Consider the following 20993-nt stretch of genomic DNA (forward strand, 5'->3'; position numbering starts at 1 on the left):
GTGAAATTTGTCAGCCCGTGTGTGTTTTGTTTTCCCTCGTGTGCGCGAGTCCCTGAGCAGAGCTGAGGCTCTAAAAAAAGGAAGAAGAAAGGAATCACAGGTTGGAATTTGTGTGGTGACTTTTGTTTCAGGTCACAAAGAAAGAAAGAATCACAAATGTAACGGACACACACACACACAGACACAAGTTTCCTCTTCAGGCTCTTCATCCCCCCCTTATTCACACTCCTCTCCCTCTTTCCCTTCATCCCTCCCCCGTCACCGGGTGTATGTGGAAACCCAGCCCACTGTTCAGGGGATGAATAATTTAGCGGTGTGTGTATCATCTGTTTACCGTGCTAATCCATCTGTCAGCAGGCACCTATCGATTCGTGCCTGCCTGGTAATTGTGCATCTGCACCACACGCACACACACACACACACACACACACACACACACGCACAGTAGTGGACGCACACATCTGCGTGTGCACCTATATGATGTGCAGGTTAGCTCATATTCAGATCCTGCACTTGACAGCTGGACGCCCAGGCACTTCATTTTCACTGAGTAAAAGTGATATTAGGGTCAAGGTCACAAAAGACAATAATAATCTGATATTGGAGGCAACAGCACGGAGACTCCTGGACTTTATTTTGGAGACACATCTTCATGTGCAAGATCATGGCTTTTAAAACACCACTATTGTTCTCTTGGCATCAACTAATATTAGCTGCGCTCGGTTTTGTCTGCAGACAAAAGCAGGAAATGTGACATAAAAACACACACACCTGCATATGTGCGTACAGCCGTGATACACACAAACACACAAACATGTCAAGTACTTAAATGTGAATTAAGTTAAAGTTCAGTTGGATCATAAAAGTGGAAACTCACTTGTTACAGCAGCAAAATGTAGAGGTAACAAGTGACAAATACAAGATAGGAAATACATTTTATTATTATTATTATTATTAGAAATATAAAAATGTGCTGGACCTTAAGTAAATTAACAGACAGTAAATTCCATGGTGATCGATTTCCTGAATTAGGTAACATAAATGTAACATAGTGAAAAAATAGCACAACAAATGTGGCAAAAAAGAAAGTAGCAAGTGAGTAAAACTAAGAACAACTCATCTTTCCTGCTATCATGTCAACACAATTGTTTCCCATGTTTTTGCAAATCATGTCACTCTTCCTCCATCTTTGTCATCATCTTTTCCCCCTTTACACATGAAACCCTGCTCTGGTTTTCATTATTAACAGAACACACATGATTTATTTTTATTTTATTTTTATTTTTTTACACTCCATCATTAAAGAAATGAGACAAAAAAAGACATGTTTACACAGAGGACTGCAGATAGAGAGACAGAGAGAGAGGTAGTGCAGTACAGTGGAGCACAGTGTGATATCCATGTGTGACCATTGATGGTTGTAATTATAAAATTGCTGGTTTTAAAAGCTCATTGATTGATGTCATTAGCTCCATGAGTGATTACTAATTGCTGCGCTGGTGTGTTAACCACATGGGATATATACATACACGCCTGTTCACACAGAGACACACATTCTCATGTAAGAATAAAACACACACACACACACACACAGTCAGTGAAAGGATAGGAAATACTTAAAAGAACCAAAAGGAAAAGCAAAATTTAAATTATGTTGTTGTAAGAAACCTATTTTTAATGTTTTTTTCAGGCTTATTTTTGTGATATTTGTTTTATGATTTCACTATGAAAACAATTCATTCCTGTAATCCATATTATAATATCTATTTAAGTGTACTGTTGAACCTGGAAGCCTGAAATATAAACAAACCATTTTAGTTTTTAAGATTATTCTTTAATGTTATCACTCGCTTTAATCTCTACGTGTTGTCTGTCTTGAATGTGTGTGTGTGTGTGTGTGTAGCTTAATTTGGGGCAATTTGGAGTCAGGTGGGAAAAATTGGTGGGAGCAGTTTGCTATGATGACCGGTAAAAGTCAAGAGCAGGGGGCTAATCTGCTGCTCGGGGTGAGTGTGTGTCACTTTAATTGTGTGTGTGTTCATTTTTGTACCATTTGACTCCTTTTTTCCCCTTTTACTCTGTGTGACTTTGTGTGTTCTGACACTTACCAACTGTGTTGAGAGGCCATGTTGTCCAAACCTGGTTCCTCCTGCCATCACCACTCTGTCTCTCACACACACACACACACACACACACACACAGTTGGTGGTGGTGGTGGTGGTGGTGGGGGGAACGCAGCAGGGTTCATTTCGATGTGCAATGTCTAATATTACATCCCTGTGGCAAAATGCTGGGAATTCTGGCCTCCTCCTGGTGAAGCGTCACATCTTTGTATGTGTGAGTGTGTTTTCCCATCTACATGTTTGTGTGGTCTCCATCTGTAAGTGTGTGTGTGTGTGTGTGTGTGTGTGTGTGTGTGTGTGTCACGGGGTGTTAGAAGCAGGCAGGAGCTTAGCAGAGTAAAAGAGAGCAAATCTGTCAGCTCTCCCTGGGCAGACAACCCTTCTGACCCTCATTCAAAGACATATTGATTCTCCTCTACACCCAGCAGGGGAGGGTGTGTGTGTGTGTGTGTGTGTGTGTGCACAAGTGCTTAACACAGCCTGATCATTTCTCCTCGCTTCCTTCATACACAGACAGCATTGTTAAGCAAAAATAAAATATATTTGATTGTATAATCAATCAAACGTGATTCACGTTCATGTTCCAGAGTGAACAGAATAGATTATTCCCGACAGGCAGGAACACACAGCCTGACTTAGTTTGTTGTTCTTTAGGGCGTCTAACTTTCTTGCTCTGTCTGTGTGTCTGTCTGTTACACACTTAGAGACAGGGAGAGAAAATAAAAGCATCAGCGAGTGAAAACACACACACACACACACACACACACACGAGCCGAGCCAGCCACAGAGACGAGCTTTTCTCTCATCTCGACACTAACACCGCTCTAAACCTCGCTGTGCACTTGTTAGCTCTGCCTTGTTTTCCAGGAAGAAGCCTAATGACCTATGGGACGTCGCCAGTCGGTGCTCGGCTGTCTGTTAGGGACCCTGTGTGTGCTTTCATGCGACTGTCAGAGCGCTGTCGCACAGTGACTGGGTCAGGACCGAAAGGCCAGTGGTGGGAAGATTAGAATCAAGCTCCCAAATCATACTGAAGATGGTGATAATAAGAGAAAAGTGACCTCAGGCTTGCTCCATTACAAGTTACTGACTTAGACGCTGTCTTCACTTCACGCAACACTGCTGCAGAGGAAAAAGAAACAACGGCCCTTTCAAACTTTTGTTGTTGAAAATGAGATGATGCATCTCAGGGGGGGTTTGTTGTAATCAAATCTCAACTCATTTATATTTCAAATAATCTGCTCAGAGGAGAGGGTAAACGCGTCAGCACCACAGATTGTATATGAAGACCTAAATGACCGTGGGTGTCTCGCATCTATAATGTCTTCAAATATTTTCCTGGGGAGTTTATGGCCTCAGTCCGGTCCAGTTTTTAAACCGTGGTTTAATTTAGAGCCAAATAGATGTGACCCTCATTCAAAGACATATTGATTCCGTATTGACGGAAGACCTCAGCATGTGGCTATGTTGTTACCGACAGTGGATGTCAAGCAATTAATGCTCCCGGTAAGCTCCGCCCTCTCATTCAAATATGATCTCCAAGATGGCGCTGAGCAAAGATGTGCTGTAAAGTTCTGCCTGACTCTGCATCAATGTCAGGGAAGCACGTCGCTGTGTATATGAGTGTGTATGTGTAGTCACTGACTGGTAATGCCTGCTCACTGGGGGCAACCAGTTAGGGCAGTTTGTGTGGTGGAGGAGGGAGGTGAAGACTCTGACATGGTGGGGTCATTGTCTACAGTGTCAATGTCAGTGGGCTGCATGCTGACCCTGCTCCTGCTGACACACACACACACACACACACACACGGTCAGTGGTATAAGCTGAAAAGTGCTGGCGACAATAATGAAAGGCAGGTGCAACCAACAGGCCGCCACAGTGAGAGGAAGAGAAAACGAGAAAGAACATGTGAAAGTCAAAGCAGGTGGAGACGATGGTGACGCGTGTGTGTGTGTGTGCGTGTGCGTGTGCGTGTAATGAATGCATCGTAGCACCTGAGGGCACTTTGGGCACCTCTGTCTTGTCATCGCTGTGTTCATAATTCACGTCAATATGCACATTGCGTGGCGAGGTGTCACATACGTCAATAAGTGGTCAGAATGCTAATTGTGGCATTTAAACTTTGTACATATTCAGTGTCCTGTACCAGAGCATCATGATAACGGGAGGCCTTCAGTTGTGTGACGATAAGCGCGACTTTGTCAATTTTATTAAACCGGTCAATGTCACATTCACATGTGATGTTGCAGGTAAAACAAGTGATGGTTTGATGTTGACCTTAAAAATATTCATACATCATTGGTCGATGCTTCCCCATGTCTCCATGTCCCTTTGTCACTCACTCTCTCTCTGTGTCTCACACACTCACACACACACACACTACGTGTTTTCAGGACATATCAGGACGTGTGAGAAAAACGTGACATATTAGGACGTGCCTTTCCCAGTGACCTAGAGCCCTGGGAATGAAAATGCCTCTTGTGGCTGCTTTCAGGAATGCATTGATCTATTGAGATTTTGGCTAGGGCTATATTTTGGTCAAACCTGAATTTAATGCTACTTATGGGGACATTGTCAGGTTTATGTGACAAATGAGTACCATGACATCAAACACTGTTATTTCATGTTGTGTCATTATATATGTATATATACATATGTCAGTGAATTGTGAAACCCTTAGATACACACAATTTTCAAGTTTTTGTGACTTATAAAGACCAAGTTGGGATAGAGTCATAATTTGCAACTTTTCTGTTATATACGTCTGAAATATCTACATAATAATCAGACATGTATATGCTCACTGATCAGGTAACCTGGTAAGAAATATCACATGTTCATACAACAAAAGTGAGCAAATGTGGTCAGTCTACTTATTATTGTGTTGGATTTATGAAGCAGTAAATGTTCAAGTGAAAAAAATCCTGGGAACACTTTCTGCCTTTCTTGCTTTTAATGAAAAGATAAACAAGGCCCAGAATGAGCAACACAGGTCTGTGCCTCCTTTCATCTACTGCAGGTCATGCAGTACACAAAACATGTTTGTTATGTTACAAACAACAAACAAACAACATTTACATGAAAAAATAACACTGTGCATCCATAACAGGGATTCCCTTACACTGATTTGAAAAAACAAGACTTTGTGGCCCAACTAGCACTTCCGTCAAGTGCTATCTCTCTAAAAACAAGGTAAGAACCAATCAATCAAATTAACAACCGCACAACAGGTGCTCATAAATCTGAACATTTGGCTGCAGTGAACACCTTCACACAGTCTTGTACAAAATAAAAAGAAAAAAGTTCAACTGCATCTATCACAGTGCATTCTATCTATTCATCTTCCTTTTTAATGCTGTGATTCGGTTATGAATGTAGTATTTGATGGCAGACCAGTCTCTGTCTTTCAGAGCTTCCGACTCTGCCTGAAGACAGGCATCACAGTCCCTTTTACCTGGTACTTTGCAGCTTGTTATGAAACGAATCATGTGTCGTTCAACAGCCTGAACTTCATCACCTGTCCACTTGCTTCTCACCTTCTCAGCTGTCAAAAATGAAAGCACATATAAATTGCTTAACAATGGTTTAATGGCTCTCTGCTAACCCTGAATGTTTTTTCAATGTGACCAGCAAATGCTCTTTTACCTTGCTTTTTGTTGGAGCTCTTTAAGGAAACTTGGGCTGTACCAAGTATTGTGTCTTGCTGGTGATCTGGGAAAAAAAAAAAATTAAAATGTTTGTTATGATAAAAGCACATTTATTTACTGTCTTCTGAGAAGAATACCATTTTCAATCCCATTATATTATATTTTACCATTTATTGGTTGAACATTGCTGATGGTTTTGAGCTGATGTTTTTGAGCTGCTGGTGCAGTTGAGTCAAAGGTGTCCTCCATGTTGTCCAGTATGGCTGTGTCAGAAGTGTCCTCCATGTTGTTCACTGTGGTAGAGTCAGGTGCATGTGTTGGGTCCCTAGTGGTCTCAGTTCTCGAGCCTTTAAAAAGTCACAGTACAATATTCCTAGGTGCTTTGTAGCAGCAACCAAAAGCAAGTCAAGTTAGATTACCATGACCTGGAAGACTGAAAAATGTTAACAACAATGAAATATTCATGTCACAATACCTATGTGCTGATCTAGGTGACTGCTGGTTTCTTCACTGGAGTCATCATCACTCATAGCTACTTCATCTGATTGAGTAAAACACAGTCAAGAAAAGTATTTTAAGTAAGGGATAAAAGCACATAAATGATACACTTGAAGCCATAAATTATGTATGCAAATAAATTAACCTTCAGGATTGATCTCAATGTCATCCAACCCTTTCCCCTGCAGGTCAGACAGTTTTCCTTTTTCCATTGCAATCAATAGTTTGCTGATTTTTGCAAGCTGCAGGGTACTCTCTGGAAGCCGGTAGAATTCTCGGTGCACACGGATGTCATGGCCAAGAAAGGTGGCAAGTTGATCCATTTCATTTTCTTTTAGGTTCAGCACTGTGGACAAAGTTGCGACTTGTTTCCGCAGTCTTGTTGACGTGAGTGCCTCTGGGTTTTTTGCACCACATTGGTTGGCGTAGGTGCGAAGGCAATCAGAGCCTCTGTAGTGGGAAAGAACACCTGGACGTGCAAATAAGTACACATTCTCTGTGTGGACTTGACACTCAATTCTGTTTTTTATAAGCAGATCCATTGCAGCAACCATATCAGGTGTAAGAAGCACAGGCACCATTCTTGACCTTTTACCACGAATCTCAACTCTGTCAAAGTGCTTTGCAAGATTCTTTTCCAGCTCAGTAAGGCCCATCATAATGTCAGGATTCAACTCTGTACGGTTTCGTGATGTGAAAGTCTGCAGCTCCATTTTTGAAACTTCCCCCTGCCTTTTTCTGTTAAAAAGTACTACCTGCGTCAAAGTCACTTTAGCAAGATTACCAAAGCTTGTACTGTCAGGTCTTTCCTCTACGTCCTTCATGCATTTTGCACACTCAATAGCAAGAAACCTGTGCATCAGCGTCACATCCTGAGTAAATGGTAAAACCAGTGGTTTATTCCATTTGGCTTGTTGAAGTGTACCCAATGCAGCACCTGAAATGGACTCTGTCCACTTTTTCTCATAGAGAGTGGCAAATTGCTTGGCCAACTCTGCAACTTCATGGCGATTTTCAATGATTGCATTGCACTGCACAATGCCAGCAACTTTGGCCAAACTGTGCCCCAGTTTTAAAGCCAAGGATGGGATTTTGTATGAGTTGCTATCCAACTCATAACCAGCAACAGCTCTGACTGCTTGTATCACATGACGAAAATTACTGGGCATGACAAGGTCTTCTGTGCACTTCAAAGGTGTTGTAGCTCTAGCTGTTATCAATAACCTAGCCATCTCTCTCATTTTTTGGCGTATGTAGTCATTTCTTCTTTCATGTGGTTTTCTTGCATTGTACAATGACTCGCCAAGGCGAAGAATTTCTCTTTCACTCCTTACTACTAAGGAAATCTCATCCTGGTTCATTTCACAGGCAATCTTCCAAACAGCTTCATGAATTTCATGAGGTTTTGGTAAGTCAATTCGGATCCTCTTCTGCCCAGTGGGAAACTCTTCAACTGACCTCTGAGGGCACCTTCTTACGTGTCTCCAAAGGCAATCTCTTGCATAAAGTCCTTGACAATATTTGCAATGACTGAAATGATCAGATCGTTTTGCTGATGAAGGTCTTCGACAAGGAACCCATTCTCCAGCACCATCACTTGCCACAGTGGCATTATGGTCAAAGTTTCCTCTCTTCTTAAGACACCTAAACAACTCTCTTCTTTTGCGAGATTTCTTATTAAAACTGAGAGCCTTTGCAACATCAGGCTGATTACTGTGAACAGATTCAAGGTGTCTTGCCAATTTAGAAATGGGCTTTTTACAATAGAAACAATATTGCTTCTTGTTGTACTTGCTTTTTTGTCCGGATTTTTGAAATGGTGAGACTTTTATAGCGCTGTCATTGTTCGGAGTCTTCTCAGATGAATCGGCACTGCACCTTCTTACTGAAGAACTATGACTATTGCTTATCGGTGATGAACTAAAACTTCTAGGCTTTTCTGAACCTGCAATCTCTCCACTGTGTGTTGACGCTATACCCAGAAATGTGTCCCTGAAGACCTTTTCCAGAGGATTTTCTGAGATTCTTAGTTCCCTACTGCAAAGACTTGTGTCTGAGGAACTGCCAGGTGATTGTGGAACATAGTCGATATCTTCATAATCTGAATGATCTGAGGAATCGTGATCTGATATCTGAGTGAAAATTAGAGAACAAAATTATCTTAAACAATATTAATAGCAAGGGTATCATTCTGAAACCATTACAGTGTGCATAACATGACTTTTGAAAGTGATGAGCCATTAAAAACAAACAATTACAATGAATATTTTCAATGTAATTTGTTTTAATAGGTAATGTGTGTATGTGTCAAATTAATTACCTGGTCACTACAGCTTGAGGAGTCTCCAACATGAAGTCTTTCATCATGGACTGAGGGATGTTCAACCTTGAAAACCATTATTAACAATATACAGTTATCAAAATTCATTGAACAGGACAGTAATCCCAATTGCACAACAATCCCCAATTTGCACAACAAAGAGACCAAGAAATAGTATAACACAATAGATACTTTTGAATGAGCTACATTTGTAATAAAATATTTTCATCTTTAAATTATTTACTCACAGAATCATTAATTCTGGTTGTCAGACACAAAGTCCTAAGCCTCTCTCTCTCAAAGATCTTTATTTTGGCTTCATCATAACGTTTCTCACAATGAGAATGGTGTCGCTTCAGATTTTGCAGACGGAGGCTTCCTCTCAGCTGTCCCAATTAAGAATCAGATGTAAAGTAATGAGATTATTAATGTTGTGGACATTTTACATCAACTGATACAGTAATTCTAGATTTCATACAGTTCTAAATGGTGCAATGGACCAAACTGAGATATCTATTATATTCCAAATAGAAAAAAATACACGTTTAATCACCTGTTCACAGGATGCAGTGGATCTCTCACTGACTTCAGGGTCTGCTGAATTAGTCCCAATCTCAACACTTGAGATCTGCAACAAAACACAACAGTACACAGTCAGATATATTGTGTACTATAACATACAGTAGAGCAGAACTTATTATAAAACATAAGCACACTTGTTTCATGAGGATCTAGACTTATTCTTCCAGACTCTATAGAAACTGTTATCATTGTAAATGATAAACTTCACAACAATATGGGGACACTGTAACACACACACACACTCTACAGTCAGTGGGTCAGACCATATGAGGACGTGAAACCAAACACACTTAAGTCTTTCACAGCTAAACAATATGAGGACGTGAAACCAAACACACACTCAAGTCTTTCACAGTTAAACAATATGAGGACCTGACGACTGAACACATGTTTTACTCATTTCAATAACTACTATCATCTTCTGTTGCGGTCTAAGAAAGCTGTAGACCAGAAATTAATCTAAATACATCAAATTCCCCTTAAATTCAATCATTTAAACTAACTAACAAGAGGTTAAATGAACAAAAACATCTGTAAAATAACAAATATTATAGAATTTAGTGGAAGTGATGATCGATTTAATGTTTTCATGGAAAGTTAAATGTAACAAAAGTTTCTCTCTGCTAAATATTTCAGAAACAAATGCTGACAATACTGTGATATGAGAACTGTACACTAATGTATAGTTTTAATGCAGTGAAAGGGAATTTTATTTAGATTAGAGGAGAAAAATACACGTTTAATCACCTGTTCACAGGATGCAGTGGATCTCTCACTGACTTCAGGGTCTGCTGAATTAGTCCCAATCTCATCACTTGATGTCTGCAACAAAACAACAGTACACAGTCAGATATATTGTATACTATAACATACAGTAGAGCAGAACTTATTATAAAACATAACACTTGTTTCATGAGGATCTAGACTTATTCTTCCAGACTCTATAGAAATTGTTATCATTGTAAATGATGTACTTCCCAACAATTTGGGGACACTGTAACACACACACACTCTACAGTCAGTGGGTCAGACCATATGAGGACGTGAAACCAAACACACTTAAGTCTTTCACAGCTAAACAATATGAGGACGTGAAACCAAACACACACTTAAGTCTTTCACAGCTAAACAATATAAGGACGTGAAACCAAACACACACTCAAGTCTTTCACAGTTAAACAATATGAGGACCTGACGACTGAACACATGTTTTACTCATTCCAATAACTACTATCATCTTCTGTTGCTGTCTAAGAAAGCTGCAGACCAGAAATCTATCTAAATACATCAAATTCCCCTTAAATTCAATCATTTAAACTAACTAACAAGAGGTTAAATGAACAAAAGCATCTGTAAAATAACAAATATTATAGAATTTAGTGGAAGTGATGATCGATTTAATGTTTTCATGGAAAGTTAAATGTAACAAAAGTTTCTCTCTGCTAAATATTTCAGAAACAAATGCTGACAATACTCTGATATGAGAACTGTACACTAATGTATAGTTTTAATGCAGTGAAAGGGAATTTTATTTAGATAAAAATAGAAAAATACACGTTTAATCACCTGTTCACAGGATGCAGTGGATCTCTCACTGACTTCAGGGTCTGCTGAATTAGTCCCAATCTCATCACTTGATGTCTGCAACAAAACAACAGTACACAGTCAGATATATTGTATACTATAACATACAGTAGAGCAGAACTTATTATAAAACATAACACTTGTTTCATGAGGATCTAGACTTATTCTTCCAGACTCTATAGAAATTGTTATCATTGTAAATGATGTACTTCCCAACAATTTGGGGACACTGTAACACACACACACTCTACAGTCAGTGGGTCAGACCATATGAGGACGTGAAACCAAACACACACACTCAAGTCTTTCACAGCTAAACAATATGAGGACGTGGAACCAAACACACACTCAAGTCTGGCTAAACAATATGAGGACGTGGAACCAAACACACACTCAAGTCTTTCACAGTTAAACAATATGAGGACCTGACGACTGAACACATGTTTTACTCATTTCAATAACTACTATCATCTTCTGTTGCTGTCTAAGAAAGCTGTAGACCAGAAATTAATCTAAATACATCAAATTCCCCTTAAATTCAATCATTTAAACTAACTAACAAGAGGTTAAATGAACAAAAACATCTGTAAAATAACAAATATTATAGAATTTAGTGGAAGTGATGATCGATTTAATGTTTTCATGGAAAGTTAAATGTAACAAAAGTTTCTCTCTGCTAAATATTTCAGAAACAAATGCTGACAATACTGTGATATGAGAACTGTACACTAATGTATAGTTTTAATGCAGTGAAAGGGAATTTTATTGAGATAAAAATAGAAAAATACACGTTTAATCACCTGTTCACAGGATGCAGTGGATCTCTCACTGACTTCAGGGTCTGCTGAATTAGTCCCAATCTCATCACTTGATGTCTGCAACAAAACAACAGTACACAGTCAGATATATTGTATACTATAACATACAGTAGAGCAGAACTTATTATAAAACATAACACTTGTTTCATGAGGATCTAGACTTATTCTTCCAGACTCTATAGAAATTGTTATCATTGTAAATGATGTACTTCCCAACAATTTGGGGACACTGTAACACACACACACTCTACAGTCAGTGGGTCAGACCATATGAGGACGTGAAACCAAACACACTTAAGTCTTTCACAGCTAAACAATATGAGGACGTGAAACCAAACACACACTTAAGTCTTTCACAGCTAAACAATATAAGGACGTGAAACCAAACACACACTCAAGTCTTTCACAGTTAAACAATATGAGGACCTGACGACTGAACACATGTTTTACTCATTCCAATAACTACTATCATCTTCTGTTGCTGTCTAAGAAAGCTGCAGACCAGAAATCTATCTAAATACATCAAATTCCCCTTAAATTCAATCATTTAAACTAACTAACAAGAGGTTAAATGAACAAAAGCATCTGTAAAATAACAAATATTATAGAATTTAGTGGAAGTGATGATCGATTTAATGTTTTCATGGAAAGTTAAATGTAACAAAAGTTTCTCTCTGCTAAATATTTCAGAAACAAATGCTGACAATACTCTGATATGAGAACTGTACACTAATGTATAGTTTTAATGCAGTGAAAGGGAATTTTATTTAGATTAGAGGAGAAAAATACACGTTTAATCACCTGTTCACAGGATGCAGTGGATCTCTCACTGACTTCAGGGTCTGCTGAATTAGTCCCAATCTCATCACTTGATGTCTGCAACAAAACACAACAGTACACAGTCAGATATATTGTATACTATAACATACAGTAGAGCAGAACTTATTATAAAACATAACACTTGTTTCATGAGGATCTAGACTTATTCTTCCAGACTCTATAGAAATTGTTATCATTGTAAATGATGTACTTCCCAACAATTTGGGGACACTGTAACACACACACACTCTACAGTCAGTGGGTCAGACCATATGAGGACGTGAAACCAAACACACACTCAAGTCTTTCACAGCTAAACAATATGAGGACGTGGAACCAAACACACACTCAAGTCTTTTCACAGCTAAACAATATGAGGACGTGGAACCAAACACACACTCAAGTCTTTCACAGTTAAACAATATGAGGACCTGACGACTGAACACATGTTTTACTCATTTCAATAACTACTATCATCTTCTGTTGCTGTCTAAGAAAGCTGTAGACCAGAAATTAATCTAAATACATCAAATTCCCCTAAAATTCAATCATGTAAATTAACCAGCATGAAGTTATCGAAAAGTGCAAATAACATATATTTTTTTATCTTATTATCTCATAACACTGTTTATATGATACTACAATAAGCTATCAAGAGGATTTACTTACCAAAGCTCGCCAAGGCCACTGAGATTTGCCATAGTCATAGGTTATTTCAGTCTCTGCTTGGATGTTTTGGATAGCAAACAAGCAAAGATGAGGTTTACCCTGGACTGTCATTTTTTTGATTTTGCAGTTTGGGGACTTGTGGTCATCATTAACCAGCCGGCCCAGTGAGCCATCTTCACGCGAGGCATCAATGCTACAATTGAAGAAGGGAAATTATTGAAGTTTTCTCATCCAAACCCATAATACTGTTGAGAACACATGATTATTCTCTAGGTCTCTACATACCACCAAATGTCACTGTTCCAGTCAACATCAAACAGGAATGCATTTTGCTTCTCTGTGTACTTCTTTTGCCTCTTGTCCCGTTCATATTTTGAGATGAACTCCCCACGGTATTCTACCACAAAGGAACCCTTTTCGATGGGTGCACAGGCAAATACACCACGACCTGATATAACAAATTCCACAAATCAGTGTTAGGTAGAACAATGTACATCAGATTTACAAACTGACAAAACATATGCAGAACAAAGTTTTGTTCTAACAGCAAGAAGAGGTGCTGGGAACCATAAGGAATTATATAACATACCTTTAAAGACATTGATCCATTGAACTTTCAAACAAGTCTTGTCATGTCCAGACAAAATAAATTGAGTAGCCTCAGCTTGAGGAGTAAGTCTGGGTCTTCTTTTTGACATGGTATTCACTTGGCCATGTGCTCTTCAAACCTGTTATTGTGGAATGGAAATGGACATGTGGAAATTACAAACCTACAGTGAGATAGCTTTGCAAAAAATGCAAATACTTGCTTAGAAAGCAACTGTGATGACAATAGTAGCCTAACTACATTACCTAAACAAAGAAGCACATCCAAAACAAATCCAAAGATAAACACTGCCTCACACACACTTCAGTCCTTTCAAAGCTAAACAATATGAGGACCTGACGACTGAACACATGTATGACTCATGTCAATAACTACCAGCATCTTCTATTGTAGGCTAACAAACTGTTGAAAACATTTTAGACAACTGTCTCTGTCGAAAAAAATGAAGAAAACGTTTGTTTGGTTCGTTTTCCATGGAGTACAGCATGTCCATCACCTTAATTGTTAGCCAATTAGCTAAGTTAAGCTCACATGGGGATTGTTAAAACTTAAACAGCTAAAATTAACACAACTTTAACTCTGTATGAAGATGACAATAAAGAAAAATTAATGATTCAAAATGTATCAGGCACTTCGTCTAGTCACTTGGAATAATTTGCTTGTAGTTCCTTTTAAATTATCTTTAACTTACCTCTTCAGTGCGTGTCAGCGTTGCAAATGACGTCAAAGATCTTGTATATGCCAAGATGGATATCTCCACAGTACTGAAGTTCCTGGATGGGACGTTCGTCGAGAGTGCCAGTGCGGTCTTATACATTTCAGAAGCTTTAAAATCAAGTTATGGACCGTTCGGTTCCATGGCCGACTTTATAAAATACATTCACAATGATAGATCCTACACTGTGGATTATTTAGCAACTTTAGCAACGTTAACAACTCAGCCATCTTGGTATGCCTCAGCTCAGTCTATTGGCCAATCACAGGCTTCCTTGCCGACTTACTAACCAATCAGAGGCTGTGTTATTGACTGTATAACCAAATATGCAGTGTGTGGCAGCATTCATCTCAAATGTCTACAATACATGAGTGTATTAAAGTGGATAAAGTGGATTTTGTATATATATATATATATGTGTGCAACAAAAAAATCTGGTTCAAGCGTTGGGCCTGCCTGTCATGCATATTATTTGGCTTACAGTTTAAACTACTCAATTTATACTGTCCAGCTTATATATATATATATATATATATATATATACATACTGTATATCTTTATGAAACATTATACATATAAATATAAATATATGTCTGCATATATGTACAGTATGTATACATATATACATACATATATATTCCGATTTCTTTTTGTTTTTATGGTCAGATAAAAATACATTCGTGTAATAATTACTGTAGCATACATGTTCTGATACCTCAGGTGGTCTGGAAAAAAAAATGCACATATGTTGATTTAGTGCCACAAAGAAAAGGAAATAAATATTGCTTTCTTATAGAACATAAGACAATTAGATCAACTATAACAATTGGGAATATATTTATTTGACTCTGATTTTATAGAAAATGTGGATGATAAGGTGGTAGCAGGTGAATTAATGTATAAAGCCTGTTCAAATGTAGGAGAGTGTGTGAGTGTGTCTAAAAGTGACATATGAGTACAAGTGTGTGAAAAGTGTGTTAAAGTACCAACACTGGCCACTAGTTGGCGTCATCAAAAATTTTAACACACACACACACTCGATTCTTGAAAATTGTGACATTTTAGGACTTTGGAGATTTTCAGTCTGGGAGCATGTTTGGAGGGTCCAGAACACCATATAATGGTCAGAAAAATGAGGACCTCTAAAATGTCCTCATATTTCTCAACGTACTGATATTGTTGGTGTGTTATCATAAAAATGTCCTGATTTGTCATGAAAACAAGTGCACACACACACACACACACACACACACACACACACACACAGTGTGGGCCACAGATGGCATGGTGGTGTCAGGGTGAGAGGGGTTTGTTAGGATCAAAGAGCTCCAGTGTGTGGCCCCTCCAGCCTTCACTTGCTTTCTTCTTCTTTTTCTGTTTTCCGTTTGTCATTTTATTCCTCCCCTTCCTCTGCTTTCAATCTCACTTCCTCTCCCCCCCACCCTCCTCTCTCCCTTTCTCTCTCTCTCTCTCTCTCTCTCGCTCCATCTCTCTTCATTTTTTCCCCCTAATCTGTCCATCAGAAGTGTTGATAAATTATTCATCCCTGTCTGTCCCCGTCGACTTGTCACCTCTCCTCTACTTGCGCCAGCTCCTCTGCCTCCATCCCTCTCCTTCTCCTCCACCGCCTCCTCCTTGCTCTTCTCTCATCTCCTCTTTCCCCGCTCCACCTCCTCCTCCTGCACCACCTCTTGCTCTTTTGAAGAAGGCGACCACACACAAGCCAAAGTGCTGCAAGTTAATGAAAGGATTTCAAATTATTTGTGAATTCTTGTCCGTAAATTGTGAAAAATCAGTTCATTATGACGGGGAATTTGTTTTACACTTAATATTCCTGATCCAAGAACACATTTCTATCACTTTCCTTTATTCGTGCAGTTATCTGTGAAACAGGATGCGTCAGACATAGTAGATAAGAGAAACAGGAACATACTCAAATGTTTGTGCATAACAAACAAAAATGCATTTTTTTCCTTCAGAAATAACTGAAGAAATTGCTGCGGAAAGCTATTCATCCTAGGAAATCCAGATGAATACAAAGTTAGGGAGTCTAGTGATTAGTGATAAATTGCTTTATATTTCCCCATAGGTGGCGTGAGAGTGAGGATTGTGTCTTAGGCGTGCGTGTGTGTGTGTGTGTGTGTGTGTGTGTGTGTGTGTGTGTGTGTGTGTGTGTGTGTGTGTGTGTGTGTGTGTGTGTGGCCTGTGCACGCCCGTGTTGGCTGATACAAGAGTGTGAAGCACTTGGCTTGAACCCTTGGGATATTAGAATGCAGCTTTGTGTATTTGTGTTTGTAGGATTGTGTGTTTGTGTGTGAGCATGTGTCACATACGCTCGCTCTCTCTCTCAAAAGATGGGCCTGTCTCAGCCTCTCTCATCCCGTTACCACAGCGATTAATACATTTTAAAAAATGTCCTCTCCACTTTCCCCCGGTGTCTCACACACTCACACACACACACACACACACACACACACACACACACACACACACACACTGCTCACTATTCAGCAGAGGTTACTGCTAAATCAGCAGCACACACAGCACTGCCTTTAGAGGCTGATCAATCTGTACTGCTGCTTGCACTGATGAATTACAGAAGTCAAGACAGAGAGGGGGCAATGGAATAAGGGAGGGAGAATGAGGAGGAGGATGAAGAGGAGGAAAAGGAGTGGGAGGATAAAGAGACAACAAAGACGGGGGAGGCTTGGTAGAGGAGTCGAGGACAATAATGAGCAAAGGTGGGGATGGTGACGATGATGATATTGATTCAAAAAAAAAAAGTCATGGATTTCAAATTCCTACAAGTTGTGAAAAGTTGTGAGGCAAACATAAACGGGGAAAGGAGGAACAGATGTGGTTTTGGGGAACTAAAGGTGGAGGTGGAGGAGACAAACACATGGATGTCTCATTTAGGTGTAGCCAGTGCAGGTTCAAAGACAGACTGAAATTCATCCCTAAAAGCACGGTGGCGGGGATGCTATTGACCTAAGCTGTTACATTTGGACAGACGGGAGGCGTCTCTGGTCAAAGAAGGAGACGTGTGGAGCTTGAATAGACGTCTTTGTTTGGCACTGAGGGAATTCTTTCACTGTTGTTTTAAAGAGCTGTCATAATGGTTTGAGATGGATCATGCATACAGTGATTTTCAGAGAATGTGGCCAAGGAATTGGCTCGAGTGAGCCGTATTTCATCACGATAAATGGTTCGGATGCTCAGCTTTTTTCCCCCCGTCCTCATTTCTTATTTGACATCTTAACTTCACATGGAAGTACATTTAAAAACATGTTTTATTTGTGTCCATCTGTCAGCTCAGAAATACTAGGTCAGCTTGCTTGTAACGTTCAGGAGGGTTTATTAGTAGAAATAGAATATACTACCGAAAACATAAACCTAACGAAGAAGAAGGAAGAAGGAGAGAGTTGTTAAAGCATGTCTACATCCATTTAGGATTATGAAGGCCACTGTAGCTCCCTTACGCACCTGGTAAAGGGAGGGAAGATTCATGTTTACACACTGGACTTTTTAAGACCTGGCAACATCTGCCTGAGGATCTTCAACAGCAAAATGAAGGAATTGATCAGATTATTTTGCAGAAAGTTTCCACATTGAGCTCAACATGAAGATAAATGTCATTTAGCAGCGTTACGCTGTATTTACAGGAAGGGAAGACCTTTTATTGTCTGCATGGACTTCTCCTCTGTCCACCCGTCCATCCCAGTCATGTGACAGGACCAACATTTGACCTCACTGTATCACCACTGGGGCAAATCTGTCTGTTTTAATGAATCACAAGTGTGTGCTCACTCTGCCGTTAATGACTGAACTGAATGATGTCAAGTTTATTATCTGAGAAATAGTTTGGCGGGAAAAAAAAACCCAACAACACATAACTATAGCGATAAATACCTGCGCCTCATCCACGCTGAATATTCTTTTTGCATAATATGGCATTTGCCTTGACTGAACCCGCGTTAAATTGCACTACGTCCTAATAAGGAACCACATATGTGTCTTTAATGTATTGGCTCGTTCAGTGACGGAGAGATGCAGACCCGTAACTCTGACACATTATGTGAAATATATTCTTTTCTCTCTCCCTCCCTCTTCCCTCATTGTTGCCGGTGATAAATCCATAGCTATCTATGACAGCTTTGTTGCTGCTGGGAGGCCCCTCCTGCCTTGTTTGGCTGTGATTCCAGCTGACAGCTTTAGGAGCGTGTCTTTATTTAAGAGCTGCTGTAATTACACAGGCTTTAGCATATGTAGACGGCCAGATATGATTCAAACCACTTCGACAGCGAGAGGGGAGTGGGAGCTCAACGGGTGAATGAGAAGAGAGATAAAACACAATGGCGGCAAAGCGCACCAGAGAGAGAGAGAGAGGGCAAGGGAATGGGAGGAAATGGAGGGAACGAGGGGAGGAAAGAGGCAGTGAGGGAGAGATATGGTGAGCAGGGCAGACTGATAGAGCAATTGAGAGACGAGGAGAGGGCAATCAGGAGCGGGGGGGCGAGAGGAAGAGATATGGTTTGGCAAATAAAAGAGGAGCGTGGTGCTGCTGCAAACTGTTCGCCTTATGATGCCTCATTAGGGCTTAGGGCTGCAGATAGTGCCTGTTAGAGAGATCTATGGCCTCAGCACAGAGAGAGGGAGGGAGAGAGAGAGAGAGAGGGATGGAGCGGGCACAGGGAGAGAGAGATGCAGCTAAAATGTAAAATACAGAATTATTTACATAAAAGTGAGGGAGGGGGGTTGCACAGATTAGCCACAACATTAAAAACACGACACCAGTTCTAATATTACTGATGCCGATAAGTGAATCAACTGCAAACAGATGTCGCTCACTTGCTCAGCTCAAGGTCTGCTCGCTTGTGCCAGAACTTTCACATATGTCATTCTGATCTATTGAAGCTATTTTCAGACATTAGTGTCCGGAGGTTTGGGTTCTGGACGTTCTCCAGAGTTTTGCCGCTCACATAGCGATATGACAAACACAGATGCAGGTGAGATGCGTTCACAACAGCAGGAGAATCCTGAGAGGATCCAGGTGAGGAGGTGAGCATGCACAAAGGAGGACACTCACACACATTTAACTGGATCTTCTCCTGCTGTGGAGAATCTGTGGACCTTTGTGTTCACATACAATAAAGGTAAAGTGTCCAGGCTTCAGTGCATGTCTGAGAGCAGCGACGATGTGTTCAGGAGACTTAAAGGACTTCCTGTCTCTGTTGGCAGCTCTGACTCCAGTGTGTGGGAACTTTCTGTTATTTCAAAATTCACCTTTTTTTCCATTGTTTTTTTGTATTATTTTTTGAAATGCTGCTGATCCTACTGGAAATAAATTCCAGTGCTACTGCTCAAACCCTTCTGGAATATATATCTGTGTATATTTGGGTTTCACTGAATACACAATGTGAATACACAATCCTTGGACTGATATGTGAAGTATGCAATCACATTTTTATAAAATACACTCTTAAAGTCATTCATTTTGCCTATTAATGATTTGGACGAAGATGCAAAAGTTGGCCAAGGAAATCGTTAACTCTCCTCTGCAGAAAGAAAAAGAGCAATTTTGCTAAACGAGTAACAAAGCAGAGTGTGAGGAGGAGCAGAGCAGATAAGGAATCAGACACTGTCCAGGCGACACCGAAGAGAAAAGAGCCGGACCAAAGACCACCAAAATAAATGTCTCCTTTTCTTCAGCCTGTGTAAGAAAGATTGCTGATAGTATATCACCGGGCTCCACAAGCACCAATTAGGAGTTGGATTTTAACAAGCAGTGAGAAACAGTGGGCCAGAGAAAGAGAGGGAGGGAGAGAAGGAGACAGGAGGAAGGCTGAGGGCAGACCGTTAATCCAGCGTCCATTGTCAGTCACTACAGGAAGAACCGTGTTGCATGTTTCGCCATGGGAGACGGCTGTAAATCTATGATGCAACCTTTACGCGCCGCGCTCACAATGCGCACAGATGCAGCCGCGTATGATTGTGGCCGACAGGAGCAGAGCCACCCGGTGACAGATTGCTTTCATCAGCGAGAGCTCACAAATCAAGGCGCCTGTAACTCGCACACACGCACACACGGTCACAGTGAAGGAAGCATAATCAGGCATTTTGTTGCAGTTATCCAAAGTAGTAAATCAGGACCTGTTGTTTCTATATCATCGCGGGCGAGTGCTTATCTGCAAGCTACAGGTGTGTGCATGCATGTGTGTGTGTGTGTGTGGGTGGGTGGGCTTCTTTATCTTCTAACCACAGAGGGGCTCTTTGTGGTCGGTTGCTGATTAGCTGTCTGTACTCGTGTCCAATCATAAATTTACCTGTGTGAGACAATATTAGTGCTAATGAGGCACGAGTATGTGTGTTTGTGCCAGAGAGATGTTATTTGTTATATCTGCTCCTGCGTCAGAGACTACACACACTTGAACATATGCATTAGCCACAGTTGTAGTCCTCACCCTGAGCGGACCTGGCCCTTCCCTAATCATAACACAACACCTCCTGAAAACAACAACATGGTGGGGGTTTATAATCTGCACACACACACAGGACCCCACATGTCGCCTGCAACCTAAACATGCGTGTTCTTCATCCTAACCACCGTCATT

At 40.3% G+C, this 20993-nt stretch overlaps 2 protein-coding genes across 7 annotated transcripts in view; one reads left to right on the forward strand and one right to left on the reverse strand.

Moving 5' to 3' along the window:
* The window catches only part of rnf220a (ring finger protein 220a), a 150728-nt gene that overhangs the window by 22221 nt on the left and 107514 nt on the right, over nt 1-20993 (forward strand). The window lies entirely within an intron of this gene.
* On the reverse strand, nt 4511-14751 carry LOC122767933. 3 transcript variants are annotated; one of them, XM_044023512.1, is made up of 15 exons: nt 13650-14751; nt 13346-13508; nt 13061-13253; nt 12374-12448; nt 11555-11629; nt 10737-10811; nt 9918-9992; nt 9142-9216; nt 8837-8974; nt 8589-8654; nt 6414-8400; nt 6246-6311; nt 5938-6117; nt 5769-5834; nt 4511-5667 (listed from the first exon to the last, which is right to left on the reverse strand). In XM_044023512.1, the coding sequence occupies exons 1-15, from the start codon at nt 13756-13758 to the stop codon at nt 5453-5455; spliced, it is 3558 nt and encodes a 1185-aa protein (XP_043879447.1). In that variant the 5' UTR covers nt 13759-14751; the 3' UTR covers nt 4511-5452. The 3 variants fall into 3 exon arrangements, with proteins under 3 accessions (XP_043879447.1, XP_043879455.1, XP_043879462.1); XM_044023520.1 differs by lacking the exon at nt 8837-8974; XM_044023527.1 differs by lacking the exons at nt 4511-5667; nt 5769-5834 and having other exon boundaries at nt 6049-6150.

The sequence above is a fragment of the Solea senegalensis genome, linkage group LG1 (genome assembly GCF_019176455.1).
Source record: "Solea senegalensis isolate Sse05_10M linkage group LG1, IFAPA_SoseM_1, whole genome shotgun sequence".
NCBI lineage: Eukaryota > Metazoa > Chordata > Actinopteri > Pleuronectiformes > Soleidae > Solea > Solea senegalensis.